Genomic DNA, 15,000 nt, shown 5'->3' with positions numbered 1-15,000 from the left:
AAGAGTGTGTGTGTTTGTCTGTGTGTGTGTGTGCATGATGCTGCAAACCTTTTGCCTATTAGTCTATTATTTCCTCAGTCCAGACCTACCCTGTGTGCTTCTATGTCGACATGGTCAGAAGGCTGGACGTCCTCCCATCAGCCTGCTGTCAGAGCTGCTCTGTATTTATTCATGTTTTTACAACGTAAAGTAGTTCTCTTTGTGTTGTTTCTCCTAAAGTAGTCCCCCCCTATGGTGTATTCACGGGTGATTTACGACCCTGCTCTATGATCTCTGGCTGGTTAATGACAGGTATAAACTACCCCAGGGCCAGAGGTCAAGGCTGTGTCTCCACTCGGGTGATGCCTTTATGGGCTTGTCTCTCTCACGGCAAGATGGGAGGCGTAGCTCCACAGTATGTCTTCTTAGAGGGGGAGAGAGAGAGGGAGAAAGATCGAGGGAGACGGAGATGGAGAAGGGAGAGGGAGAATTCAAATTAAAGGCTAAAAAACCTTTATTGGGTACTCATAACTTTCATGTGCCCGGTAATTTAGAAACTGAGAAAAAAAGAACGACAAAAGAGCGAAAATAAGAGGCAGAGAAGATAGGTCTGAAATGACAAACGTCTTAAGACGAGAGTCAGAGAGAGACACAGACCTGCAATTAGAGGAGTGTCATCTCACACACCGGCATTCTCAGACAATAGTATAATATTCCCTGTGAGGCCTCTCTCCTCTCCTCCCCATTCACTCACACTCAGCCAGTAGCCCAACCGACAGCACAGAGTAATATTATACGTCCTAGCCCTCTGCTGCTATTGTACCACGCTGATTACTACAGGTTAACGGCAGTCACTGTGAGCGGAGGATAAAGTTCCAGTAATACGCCGAGTATCTCACACGATCATCTTTGGTGTGAGCCTAGTGTCTGCTCTCTGCGCTCTGTCAGACAGCCCTACCGCTGCCAATGGACGATTATTCTACGTTAATTAGAGCACACTGCAGAGCTGAAAGACATACTGTACCTTATCTTTTTCATGGCGCGGGACCCTTTTTCTTGCCGGCTAAAGGTTGTGCGAAGAGCTGTGAGAAGTAAAGCTAGCCGGTTGAGTTTTCTGCTGAGCCTGCTACGAAACTAGCCGTGCGGTAGCTGTATTGTAGTCGAATGTAAGGAGCTGTTATGTGAGCGAGCTGTGAAGACAAATCAATGACATGTTTGGAATTTTAAAACGCAATGAATACTTCATATTGAAATGTAAACAAAACAACATTTGTCCCCAAAAAATCCCCAAACTGTTTTCACCCTCAATTGTTTTCCCCTCAATTATTTTTCCTCTAATTTTTGGGCCAGCCTGAATTTTGTTCTATTTGAATTTTTTCTTTTATAGAATTTTAGGGATCTGAATTTAACCATTCGAATTTTATTTCCGAACCTTGAATTTTTTTATCTGATTTTGTTTTGACATTGACAAAAATTCTTATTTAAATTTTAAAGAAGTGAATTCAAAACCAACAAATTCGGTGGTGTTAACATTTCAATATTAAATATTAAATGTCACTGGTTTGCTTCCACACATACAGCACATTAAATAAATATGTGTTGCTAGCTGGCTACCTTTTACAATATTTGTTTCAAGCCTAAGTGGAGGTATTGTAGCTATACAAGTAGCCCAGCTGGTATTAGCTAGGGAAGAAGTTCCCAGAACGCTACTGATAAGAGTGATTTAGCTGGGCAGTATGAGAATATAGCTTGTTCCCACCCCATAAATTCAACAGTGCGTTCATGGGAAATCCAGTACGTTCTTTCCAAAGAACACATAAACACACGCACACACACACACACACACACACACGGTCAGCCAGAACTAATGCCAAGATTACGGAATTCCACAGCCGTAGAACAAATCCAGTCAGACTCGCAGAAAACAAACAACTCAGGAGTGAGTTGCAGTCTTTTTTTTTTCCACTGTGGATGAGAGAAGTGAGAGTGAGTGATGGTCCGTGGGGGGTTCCAGCCTGATGAGAGTGACTGTGAGGCAGTGGGGTGGGTGAGCTAGGCTGACTGGCTGGCTTGCTGACTGGCTGGCTGACTGGTAGTTTTACTAACTAGTCTGTCGACTGCTTGACTGGCCAGGCCCTGGGGGGGGGGGGGGGGGGGGAAAGGAATCCAGGCAGACATGGATAGAGAATGAGTTGGAAGGGTAGCTGGGTTGGATGGCTGGAGACTGGAAATAGGAGGGAGAAAAGGGCAGGCAAAGACTGAGAGTGTGGAGATAAAGCGAAAGAGAAGAAAGAGAGAGAAGAGAGAGAATATTAGATGGAGAGAGAGAGAGAGAGAGAGAGAGAGAGAGAGAGAGGGTTAATATCCTGGGTCAGTAGAGTAGATTTAGGGAGGTATTCATTCAGGAAACAAGCACAGAGGCCTTCCAGCCCTCTTGGCTCCAGAGTCCCCCCCCCCCCCTCTCTCTCTCTCTCTCTCTCTCTCTCTCTCTCTCTCTCAGACCTGTTGCATGAAAGCATTCTTTACATATTTTGGTTTCTAACTCCTCATTTTCAATCTCTCTCTCTTTTTTCATTATTTTCTTCTCTCAATCTCCTGTTTATTTTACTTTCTTGCTTCCTGCATCGTTCCGTCTTCTCAACCACCACCCCCCCCCTCTCTCTCTCTCTCTCTCTCTGCCTCTCTCTCTCTCACTCTCTCTCTCACCCCTACAGAGATTAGTCCATTCCTACCTGACAGGGATCCAACGCAGCGCTGCATCGATTCTGCACAGCTCATAAAACAGTCTCCCTTCTCTGCTCGTATGACTATTAGGGCCTCATATAGATATGCGCTGTGCGTTTGCAGCCAAATAAAATCATTCATCAACTCAAGATCCAGCTTCCAACCGCCTCTCCCACATCATTCCTTGGTAACTAGGTAGCAGTGTGACATCATTCTTTGGTAACTAGGTAGCAGTGTGACATCATTCCTTGGTAACTAGGTAGCAGTGTGACATCATTCTTTGGTAACTAGGTAGCAGTGTGACATCATTCCTTGGTAACTAGGTAGCAGTGTGACATCATTCTTTGGTAACTAGGTAGCAGTGTGACATCATTCCTTGGTAACTAGGTAGCAGTGTGACATCATTCCTTGGTAACTAGGTAGCAGTGTGACATCATTCCTTGGTAACTAGGTAGCAGTGTGACATCATTCCTTGGTAACTAGGTAGCAGTGTGACATCATTCTTTGGTAACTAGGTAGCAGTGTGACATCATTCCTTGGTAACTAGGTAGCAGTGTGACATAATTCTTTGGTAACTAGGTAGCAGTGTGACATCATTCCTTGGTAACTAGGTAGCAGTGTGACATCATTCCTTGGTAACTAGGTAGCAGTGTGACATAATTCCTTGGTAACTAGGTAGCAGTGTGACATTATTCCTTGGTAACTAGGTAGCAGTGTGACATCATTCCTTGGTAACTAGGTAGCAGTATGACATCATTCCTTGGTAACTAGGTAGCAGTGTGACATCATTCCTTGGTAACTAGGTAGCAGTATGACATCATTCCTTGGTAACTAGGTAGCAGTGTGACATCCTCCTCAGACGTGGTGAACCGTGACATATGGTGGTATGTGGTTAACCGACGGTTCCTCTGTGGGAAAGCTATGAAAGCTACTCACAGTTCGTACAGTCGAGACGCAAAACCACGGCAAAGAGCAGGCTGTGAGTCATGTAATGGTGTTGCTTTCAAAGTAGCTAGCTTCACAACTCTGCATAGTCATTTTCAATCTGTTGATTGTACGAAACACGCCCCAGTCTCCCACTCATTAGCACATCTATCCCTCTCTCTGTTTCCCAGTTTCTTTTCGTTCTTTTCTTTCTATGTCATTACCACCTCTGTTTTATGTAGGACATGCATAATGTGTGTTCTGTACCAGAGCTGTGATTTATGGTCTTGGTGTCTCAGGGTCCCTCTCCTTCTCAGTACTGCATGGAAGACACAAGGCTGGGGCCAAAGGCTGAGAGGCTGAGCGAGGCTGGAGGCTACAGGGTACTGGGGGCAGAGGCTGAGGCTCAGTGAGGCTGGGGGATATAGCGTGCTGGGGGGGGCATAGGCTGAGGGCTGGGGGCTGGGGGGTGAGAGGCTGGGGGGTTAGAGGCCAAGAGGGCCTGGGAGAGCCATGCTTGAAGGCTCCTCTGGGGGAGGGGGGGGGGCTGGGAGAAATTAGGAGGCTGTGGAAGTGTTGAGTGGCGGAGGGTGGGGTGGGGTGGGCTGGGCTGTGCGCTGGTAGCTTTGTCTGGGTCTGGAAGCTGTTGGCGGGCTGGGTGGGAGGAAGTCAACACATTTCAACAGTAACAAGGAAATAAGTATCATAATCTCAGAACATTCAAGCGATGTTGGCTGTGTACCGGCGGAGCGCATGTTGTCATAGAAACATTCCGCCCATGCGGAACCCAACCATCGAGGTCACGCTCTCGTTGTTTACGCAAGTCACTTATTCCCTCTGCATCCCACACATTCCACGGACCATTCCCCCCTCTCCCCTGTTTCCTGCCCTCCCTCTGTTCTCCTCAGCTAAATATCACTCCTCATTAGCCTCCTCTTCACAGACTGGAGAGGCATCAGTGATTCTCCCAGTGATTTGTTATTGAGACCATCAGTCCCATCAGGGCCCACTCTATCTCTCTCTTTCTCTGTTCCAATCGCTTTCAATGTCTTTCTTACATTCTCTCTCTCTCTCTTTCTCCATGTGGTCATTTACAGATCACCCCTCCCCCCCTCCTCAGCCTCTGAACGATGTCTTAATGGTTTTGTTTAGGAAATAACCTGCCTGAACTTGGGTAATTAAATCGATCTGAGTGGCTGGAAATAGCTGAATTAACGGGCTGATGTTAGTTCTGCTGTAAAGTAGAGGTTACTGCATAGATTCAAAGCTATACCTTAACGATGGACGGAGCCACACTGTTTGACCAGTGGAAGTAGCGTGCACTGTTATACTACTGGCACAGCGCTGGTTGCGTATTCCCGGAGCCACCGCTGGTGCTGTTGGTTAAAGTGTTTCTTAGTCAGCTAGTAGTATTAAAATAATGCTAATGATTGTTACAGCTCTTTTATTGGTATTACATTGAAGCTAGTTTGGCTGCTTCATCATTATTAGGCCAACTAGCGTCAATGCTAGTTAGCACAGTTTCCCTGCAAGGCTGGATGTCATCGTTGGACTTGTATGTTGTTATTAGCTTTCCCTTCTGTGGTGAAACAGTGGACCTGGCCAGATGGAAGTCTGTTGACTGAATAAACTTCCAGCCCTGCTTTCACAGAAGTGACCATTTGTCATAATTAAAGGAACACTTTGCCCTGGAACTTTACACTGTTACTGGGCCTTGGTGCTATTTCTCTCTCTCTCTCTCTCTCTCTCTCTCTCTCCCACTCTCTCCCACTCTCTCACACTCTCTCACACTCTCTCACACTCTCTCACACTCTCTCACACTCTCTCACACTCTCTCACACTCTCTCCCACTCTCTCCCACTCTCTCCCACTCTCTCTCTCTCTCTCTCTCTCTCTCTCTCTCTCTCTCTCTCTCTCTCTCTCTCTCTCTCTCTCTCTCTCTCTCTCTCTCTCTCTCTCTCTCTCTCTCTCTCTCTCTCTCTCTCTCTCTCTCTCTCTCTCTCTCTCTCTCTCTCTCTCTCTCTCTCTCTCTCTCTCTCTCTCTCTCTCTCTCTCTCTCTCTCTCTCTCTCTCTCTCTCTCTGTCCTCAGTTTGCTGTCTTACTGAAATGCTATCGCCCTGAGTGTAATTATGCTAATCGAATGCGTACAGCCTGACATTTAGTCATACATTATTTAATAATAGACACAATGGAATCTCTAGTTATACCGACTTACCAATTACTTCTTTTTTCTTCCTCCCCATCTCTCCTTCCCATTATTTCCCTCTCATCTCTCTGCCCCTCTCGCTCCTCCCTGACCTCCTTTTCTTCTGTTTGTGACTTTTCCCCTCCTTCTCATCCTCCTGCAGTTTGTGGGCCGCTGAGTAATTAAAGTATGTGTGTGCTTCGCTTGTCCTGCTATCAATGGGGGGAATTTGAGAAATGCCCATTAAAGATGCTACATCTTGATAAGGTTGTGCTGGCCAGTTCATTATAGAGTTGGCTCTACAATGGCTGTTTGTGAATGCTGGAATGGAGGGGGGGGGGGGGGGAGAGAAGGAGAGAGACAGAGGAGAGAGAATGTATCAAAGTATGTGTGTTTGTATTGTGTTCTACCATGCGTTTATAACCGCAGTTAAAACGTGAAGGGGTTTTTGAATAAAGAAATCCAATATTCAAAATCTAGTTTAGTGACAATGCTTCATGCATGGGTTCCCCTTGCCCAGCTAGGCAGTCTAGGTCCTCACTGAGGCTGTGGTTGAACACTTTCCTATTCAATTTCCTAAACAAATGATGCACACACACACACACACACACACACAGCTCAGTAAAATCACAAACCACGAAGTGGAGAGACTTCATGATGGGGGATTTTCCGAGTCTTTCGGGGGAGATACCTGCTGAACACCCAGGAAGAGGCCAGACAGTGACTGTGGAGAAACAGCTTGATAGTCACCCAGCGATGAGCTGACACAAAGAGAGGGAAGGGAGGAGGAGGTCAAGATAGATGGAGAGAGACAGAGAGATAGAGATAGAGAGAGATAGACAGAGAGAGACAGAGACAGAGAGAGAGAGAGAGAGAGAGACACAGAGACAGAAGGAGAGCGCACAGTCAGTCTGCCAGGGCACTTACAGCTCTCCAGCTTCCTTGGGTTTTGAGGTTTATGACAACAGTCAATTGCAATTCCCCAGGCCTACGTCCTGGTAAGTGCACAAGTCATTTTCTAGATGGATTGAGTGTGCTAACTTAATTTGGCTATCATTTGTATTTCCACGTGCCTGCTGCCTTTCCTGCTGCATGTGTGGCCAGGCAGGTCTGCCAGCCACGTCTCATATCAAACACCTGACGTCCTGCTCGCCTTCTGACAGGGATGTGATTTGCGTTGACGGCAAGGATTTAATTTGAGTAAACAGCCAGCCCAAGCACTCTCCTTTCCTCTCTCTCTCGCTCTCTCCAGCTTCCCTGACTGTCACTTGCTGTCTCTCTCTCTCTCTCCCGACAATCTTATTTCTTTCTTTCCTCTCTGTCTTCTCCCTCCACCCTTCTTTCTCCCATCTGATTAGATATCTCCCTCCATCTGTCTCCTCTTCTTCCCACCTCTCTCTCTCCCCTGGTACCCCCTTAGCCCACATCACTACAGCTGACTAACCCACTGTCTACCACTGGACACATTCATCTTGGCAGAGGGAGGGAGGGAGGGAGGGAGGGAGGGAGGGAGGGGGGAGGGAGGGAGGGAGGGAGGGAGGGAGGGAGGGAGGGAGGGAGGGAGGGAGGGAGGGAGGGAGGGAGGGAGGGAGGGAGGGAGGGAGGGAGGGAGGGAGGGAGGGAGGGAGGGAGGGGATATCATTACAGCTGACTAGGCTGTCTCTTCCGTAATCTTTTGAGTCATGCAGAGGAAAGAGGGATGGATGGTCAGAGGAAGAGAGGGGTGGAGGAAGAGATGTAGGAGCTGTAAAAGGAGAGCTCTGCTCTTTATAAGGTGTGAGTTTGTGTACGTGTGTGTGTGTAGGTGTGTGTGTGTGTGTATGTGTGTGTGTGTATCCAGGTACATGAGTGCGATGCTTCGTCATTGTTCCACACAATCTGACCTCTCTCTCTCTCTCTCTGTCTCTCTCTCTCTCTCTCTCTCTGTCTCTCTGTCTCTCTCTCTCTCTCTCTCTCTCTCCACAGAGCCTTTTTTCTGTTGCCATGGCGACCCTGGCCCCACCCTGCCTCCTGCTCTTTTGGCTCCTGCAATTGGTCAACGCTGCTTTTCCCGAGGAACCAGGGCCCTTAAACTTCATACCTACGGAAGGTAGGAGACAATCTACCTCTCTCTCTCTTCCTCTTTCTTTCTCTTTCTCTCTCTGTCTCTCTCTCGCTCTCTCTCTCTCCATCCTCTCTCTGTATCTTTCTATGTCTCCCTCCCTCTCTACTTTTCTCTCTCTATCTCGCTCTCTATCCTTCTATCCCCTCCTTTTGTCTTCAACCTCTTTTTTCTCTCTCACTCCACCTCCCTTCCCCCCCTCCCTCTCTCTACCTCCCCTCCCCCCCCCCCTCTCTCTCTTTCTCCCAGGCAGGTTGTCACGGTGTCACATTTCAGGTCATAGGGCTTCTGAGAGCAGTGTGTTGAACTATAAAGTGACACACACACACTCACTCACACACACACACGCAGGGCACAGGGTCAGTGTTAGGGTCTCACCATGAACGATGTGAGGTGTGAACAGAGTGGTTGAGATTCCGGAGTATGGGGTCAGATAGTGTTTCACACGCCAGGCAAGGTCAGGCCTCTCCTTCCCCCTCTCCCTCTCCCTCTCCCTCTCCCTCTCCCTCTCCCTCTCTCTCTCTCTCTCTCTCTCTCTCTCTCTCTCTCTCTCTCTCTCCCTCTCCCTCTCCCTCTCTTTCTCTCTCTCTCTCACTCACAGCAGACTGTACGACTCCTTGTCTCTGCATAAGACAAGCCACAACACGCAATGATTGATCAGAGATCAATAGTATAGATCGGAGGCTGTGAGAGCAGTCGATCCAGTTCAGACTTGAGAGGGTGGGGGCGGGGCGGGTAGAGGGGCACTCAGGGGGACTTGCGGGAGGTGAGGGGGGGAGGCGCATCTGTGATGAGAGGATGAGAAGCAGGGACAGAGAAGAGCGAGGACAATGACATTGAAGGAGGAGTGTAAGCAGTAGAAACTCCTTCCAGTCAAAGTGAGAGATTTCGTCCTCGTTTCCCTGGTAACCCAGCTGATATATCGCTCTCCTCTGTGTCCTCACTCTCTCTCTTTTTCTCTCTCTCTGTCTCTCTCTCTCTCTCTCTCTCTCTCTCTGTCTCTCTCTGTCTCTCTCTGTCTCTCTTACCTTCTCTATATATCTCCCTCTCTCTCTTTTTCTTTCTTTCTTTCTCTATCTCTCTCTCTCTCTCTCTCTCTCTCTCTCCCTCCCCCTCTCTCTGTCTCTCTCTCTCTGTCTCTCTTTCTCTCTCCCCTTCTTTCTCTCTCTCTCCCTCTCTTACCTTCTCTCTGCACTTCTCTGTCTCCTCCCCTCTCTCCCTTTCCAATATATCCTTCAGTTGTTGACCAGGACAGGATGATAAGGGCCTCTGTTTTCCCTCCCTCCCTCCTCAGTGGTCCGGCGGTACCCCGTGTTTCTGGGCAGACCACATCGCTCGTCTCCCCAGGAGCCACTCCACATCCAGAGAGTCCTCAAGGTCAACAGGACCTTTTACATAGGAGCCAGGTACAGTGTCCTCTCTCTCTCTCACTCTCTCACTCTCTCTCTCTCTCTCATACACACAAAAAAATAATCATACACACATACTGTACACAGATCTGAACACATGGTAGAATGCAACAGGGTGGGGAATGGTGTTGGAATATGTGGTGACCACTTCCAGATAGACCAGACTATTGTCTGTATTAGGTAGCCTAGGCTGGAGAGAGGCACATCTGTGGCTGGGGACTGGGGGCCAGAGATGTGGGGCCATGATGGGGGGCCAGAGATGTGGGGCCATGATGGGGGGCCAGAGATGGGGGGCCATGATGGGGGGCCAGAGATGGGGGGCCTGGGGGCAGAGGGGGCCAGAGATGGGGGGGTATTCATCAAGTCCAACTTGTAGTCTGGCCTCTTAACCCAGGAGCCAACCACTAATGGACACCATAAAACATCATAAATCTCCCAGATTTCTCATAAAACCAAAAGTCAAACTCAATTCAGCGTTTCTGAGGAACATATTAAAGTTAAAGTAAGGTTCCTATTCCCATTCAGGGTCCACATATGGCACTGGTTACTGGTCCCAGTTACTGGAGTGGTAAGGTCCCAGAGATAGTCCCATTAAGGAACTCCATACTGCTCCAGGAAATAACCCTGACCTCTGTCTGTACTCAGACCTTGAAGGTCAAGAGGCCTTTTAAGAAACATGTCACATCCTGTATCATAGCTGGCTCCAGTCTCGCTAGGTACACACACACTCACACACCTACAGTACACAGGCACACACATAAAGGAACACACAAAGGCAAACACATACACAGATAATAATGAGCCCATAACACTCTGTAGACCCCTGGTAGCTGCTTCCATATCCAGCTTGGTACTTTACACACATTTTGAACCTGCAGACTGACTTGCAGAGACGGGAGGAAGAGTAGTGATCATGTGTGTGTGTTTCAAGTGCAGAATGATCTGCTATAAAACTAGTTTTCATATTTCTACATTTCTATGTAGTAGATAATAGCATTTGTCCCTGACTGACAGTGATCTGAGTACAAAGCAGAGGATTGGTGTGTGTAGGTGTGTGTGTGTGTGTGTGTGTAGGTGTGTGTGTGCTGAGACAGATATCAAAGTGCCAGCCAGCAGGAAGAGACTTAGAGTGGCAAAGGCTTTTAAGTACCTGTGGGAAGGCGGAGTAAGAAGACAGGTGTTTGTGTGCGTGTGTGTGTGTGTGTGTGTGCCTCAGACGCGTGTGAGCTCAGATACGGACTCCCGCCAGTTAAGATCCCGCCACTGTTGAAATTCCCGTTTACTGTAAGTCACCGCAGGCGAATATTCAACCCTTCTCCCTCCCACCTGCAGAGGGCAGAGTGCTGGATGGGATCTGCTATTCTCCTCACCAACCATTTCAGCTGTCGTCGGATGGGACTGAAATGATTGGTGTTGAGATGGAGTGTTTATGATCAGCACCAGGCCAGGGTAGCTAGGCCGCCACATGTCTTCTCCATGAGTTAGCGAGCCTTCAGGGTTGGCCTCAAATGTCCCAAGCACTGTCAAACACTTGAGGTGCACTTGATTTAGTTAAGTACCACTCTTTGTTATAAAACAGGGTCTGAAGTGCTCTATCTGTCTCTCTCTTTCCTCCCTCCCTCCCTCTCTCTTCTTTTCTCTCGCTTTCTCTTTCTTTCTCCCCCTCATCTCTCTCTCTCTTTTTCTCTCCTACTCACATCTCTGTTCCCTCCCTCTCTCCCCCCCCCCACCATTTTCTTTCACTCTCTCTTCATGAACAGATGTTGTCCACAGCCTTTCGTAGCCACTGTGGCCTAATCCAGGCAAAGAAACCAATTTCCGAGTGTTTACCCAAAGACAGGACGGGGGAGGAACAGGGCCAGCCCTTGATTAATTGTTCCAATTGTGATTCTAGAGTGTTAAGAGGGTTTAGCTTCATCTGTATTAGAGGGGGATGGAGGGAGGGAGGATTGAGAGAGCGATGAAATCATAGGGGTAGAGTGGTAGAGAGAGAGAGAGAGAGAGAGAGAGAGAGAGAGCACGAGAGAGAGAGAAAGAGAGTGGGTGAAGAGAGAGAGAGTTGGTGAAAAGAGAGAGAGAGAGTTGGTGAAGAGAGAGAGAGAGTCAAGCTGTCTCACTGCCAGGTTCAACATAGACCACTAAATACCCTGACCACAACGGGGGTCACTAGAGTTCATGACGGGGTCAGGAAGCAGGGGAGCGGTGAGACAGGCAGACAGTCACCCCCTGACACAGCTCTCCACCCTGAGCTGCCCCCCCCCCCAGCTGCACCAGTAGATGGTGTCACAGCAAGAAGCTGACTGCCAGACACACACAGGTCACTTTCACTCAGCTGGTACTGAGGAGAGGAGTTTTAAGGTCAAGAAATGGTCAGCCCCCCCCCTTCCCCCTCCTCCACCACAGTCAGCACAGGGCAGCATCGGGGTCAGGGATTGGATAGTTTCTCTTCGTTCCTGCTCCGTCTCCCCAGGTGACTTCCTCTGCAAAGTCAGTGTCAGTCAGGGTTAGTCACCTGAGTGTGTGTGCTGTGTGTGTGCCGTGTGCGCGCGCTGTGTGTGGATTGTCTGCATGTGTTGTGTGTGTGTGTGTTTGTGCTGTGTGTGAGAGCCATCGTTCTCTTGAGCTGTCGGAGATTTGGAGAGAAGCCGCTGTTTCTGACTGCACCCGAGTGGAGACGAGGGGCCTAGGGTTGACACACACACACACACACTCCCACACGCACACACTCCCACACACACTCCCACATATCCTCCCACACACACACACAAACATAGCTTGGTAACTCAATTTGCAGCTCTGCAGATGCCAGCCCGCCGAGTTATGTGCCGTTGTCACGGCGATTCATGACCGGACCTGCTGTGTGAACATCCTGCAACATAAACAACGTTAGAGTCATGCAGAGAGAGGGGGAGGAGAGGGAGGGAGGGAGGAGGAGAGGGAGGGAGCAGGAGGGGGAGGGAGGGAGCAGGAGGGGGAGGGAGGGAGCAGGAGGGAGAGAGCAGGAGGGTGAGGGAGGGAGGGAGCAGGAGGGGGAGGGAGGGAGGGAGATAGATAGGGGGAGGGAAGGAGGGATTTTGGGTGAAAGATGGACAGATGAGGGCAGGGCGGGGGGGGGGTACCTTGAGGCAAAATCCAAAAGAGACTGGTGAATTATTCAGAAGTTTATCTCAGTCTTGGTTTACCCATTTCCCATGTCACCCCCACACACACACACACCTTCCCACAGCAGCGAGCGAGCGAGGGCTAAGCCAGGCACAGCAGCAGATGGGAAACAGAGGAGGGTCTCCTAGATAAGATCGATACTGCTGCAATAACAGGACTGTGGCAGATTTACAGATGACAACATACAAAGCCTGCTGTCTAAATAGCCCTCTCCTCTCTCCTCATCTCCGCTCCAGTTCTCTACTCTACTCTCTCTTTCCTCTCCTCTCCTCACCCTCCCCCCCCCCCTCTACCAAGGCCAGCCAGGAATGACTGACACGTTAGCAGTGGGAGTCTGGATTGGTGTGAGGCTCTGAATGGCTGGAATGTACAAAAGGAATGGTGTTACATGCTCTGTTATACATGTAGGAGATATGGAGGGGGGAGGGGGGGGGCATTGGGGGGGGGGGGCATGAGGGCGGGGCTACCCAGCCTCATCATTAAATCAATCATTAATTCAATGTCAGTGTTGAACGAAATGAACATGAAGCCTTCTTCAGGCCGCGGACGCAAGTCCCCTCTGATGAGACAGAGCGAGACTAAATGGGTCTTTACTCGCTGCGTTGGAATTCGTTCTGTATTAGTGTTTTACGTTTAGCTCACAATATCCAATAAGGTTTGATGCGGGGTAATTCAATTGAGCATGTAAACAGGCAAATATTCGAGAGGTATTGTGAAAAACCCTCAAAGGTATTGAAGCGTGGTTGTCATCGAAAATGCTACATTTGGGATCTCTCGTAACGTCTGTGGTTTGTCGTTGACATTAGTACTTCTGGTTTAGACGGTTTAAATGAGCATAGGATAGGAAACACGGTAATTGATCAATTAATTAGCTCCCAGTCCGCTATCCCCGGGAGTCAAAGGTGCTGTTCGAAGAAGCCACGGGCAGGTTATCATGAAGCCCAGGCAGTTTAGCTTTAGCTGGCCAAGTGCCATGGTGCTTTGTTCTGCTTTGCGGAAGATACCATTTCCCACTTGTAAAATTGAGATAGTAAAAAGTGTATGGAAGCAAATCAGTGACATAATGTTTTGAATTTTAAAAGGCATTGAATACTTAATATTGAACCGATTTTGTTGGTTTTGAATTCACCTCTTGAAAATTGAAAGGTATTTGAATGTAAAAAAAAAAAAATCGGATAAAAAAATTTAAGGTTTGCTTCTGAAAATTAAATTCCGATATCAGGTGAAGAGAGAGAAATAGTCTGGAATGTAGCCTTCCGTAGCCTATCTAAGACTGACACAACCCAGTGTATTGTTGCCTATTTTAGCATAGCATAGCTCGGCTAACTGCTCTGTCGACTGTCTGCACAGAATCTCAGCTTGGCCCTAGTTTCTGGCCAACTGCCCGGTTCTTTGTGTATCAGAAATAGCCTGGCCCGGGCTAGTTTTGCCCCGGCGTCGTTGGCTGACTGCCATGCTGTTTCTCTTGCAGGGACGATCTTTTCCGCGTGGAGCTGGACAATGTGGCGGGAGATGAGATGTTCTACAGTAAGGTGAGGCCTCCTCACAGCAGCACCTTACCTTAGTACCTTCCGTTGGTACCTTACCTGAGCTAACACTGTTCTGTCTCTCTCTCTTTCCCTCGTCTCTATCTCTCTCTCCTTCTATATCTCTCTCCTCTCTCCTCTCTCCTCTCTCTGTATCTGCTTATATAGAAGAGAACATGGGAGTCCAACAAGAACGACATCCGGATCTGCCGAATGAAGGGCAAGCATGATGTGAGACGTGACACACACACACACACAGTACCCCACCAACCTCAGAACACATACTGTATACACACACACACGCACACACTTGTCAATACACTCAAAGCCATGTACAAACATTCTTTCATCCCTACTTACACTCTATGTTGCATTATGCACACACACTCTCTCTCTCTGACACACACACACTCCCTCTCTTTCTATCTCTCTCAGACCCACAACCAAATGCACACTGACACATGACAGTGGCCCACCATGCCACCTGGTGCCTGTGTTTCTGGTGCCAGCAGTGCGACAGGCTGTCGGCATCACCCGGGGGTGGGTGGGGGGAAGGGGGGAGGGGGGAGGGGGAAGAGGGGGGGAGGGGGAAGAGGGGGGGAGGGGGAAGGGGACCACCACCCCCTCATCCTCGCTGTCCCCTCTAAGCGAAGTCATTCATCACACACTCTGAAAGACACACACACACAGGAACTGTGTGTGCCCCCACAGAAAGCTGGTGGGAGAGATACAGACCCTATGGGTGCTAGTGGCCTCGCCTATCTGTGTCGTGAACACACACACACACACACATTTCCTGGAGAGACTCAGTCTGTACGTGAGAGCCTGCCTGCCTGCCTGCCTGCCTGCCTGCCTGCCTGCCTGCCTGCCTGCCTGCCTGCCTGCCTGCCTGCCTGCCTGCCTGCCTGCCTCTGTCTGTGTCTGTCTGTCTGTCTGTCTGTGTGTGTGTGTGTGTGTGTGTCTGCCTGTAAGAGATAGCAGGTTTGGTT

The 15,000-nt window shown here is 49.0% G+C and overlaps 1 protein-coding gene across 1 annotated transcript in view; it reads left to right on the top strand.

The window, feature by feature from the left end:
- Positions 1-15,000, top strand: part of sema6bb (sema domain, transmembrane domain (TM), and cytoplasmic domain, (semaphorin) 6Bb) — an 87,605-nt gene that overhangs the window by 37,674 nt on the left and 34,931 nt on the right. The window contains exons 2-5 of the mRNA XM_084675807.1: positions 7,779-7,902; positions 9,209-9,320; positions 13,957-14,017; positions 14,180-14,242. Coding sequence (XP_084531933.1) covers positions 7,797-7,902; positions 9,209-9,320; positions 13,957-14,017; positions 14,180-14,242 — 342 coding nt within the window. The 5' untranslated portion in view covers positions 7,779-7,796. The remainder of the gene's footprint in view (positions 1-7,778; positions 7,903-9,208; positions 9,321-13,956; positions 14,018-14,179; positions 14,243-15,000) is intronic.

The sequence above is a fragment of the Hypomesus nipponensis genome, chromosome 16, assembly GCF_054491055.1.
Source record: "Hypomesus nipponensis isolate SF chromosome 16, ASM5449105v1, whole genome shotgun sequence".
NCBI classification, from domain to species: Eukaryota; Metazoa; Chordata; class Actinopteri; order Osmeriformes; family Osmeridae; genus Hypomesus; species Hypomesus nipponensis.
This window is presented reverse-complemented; position numbering and strand designations above follow the sequence as displayed.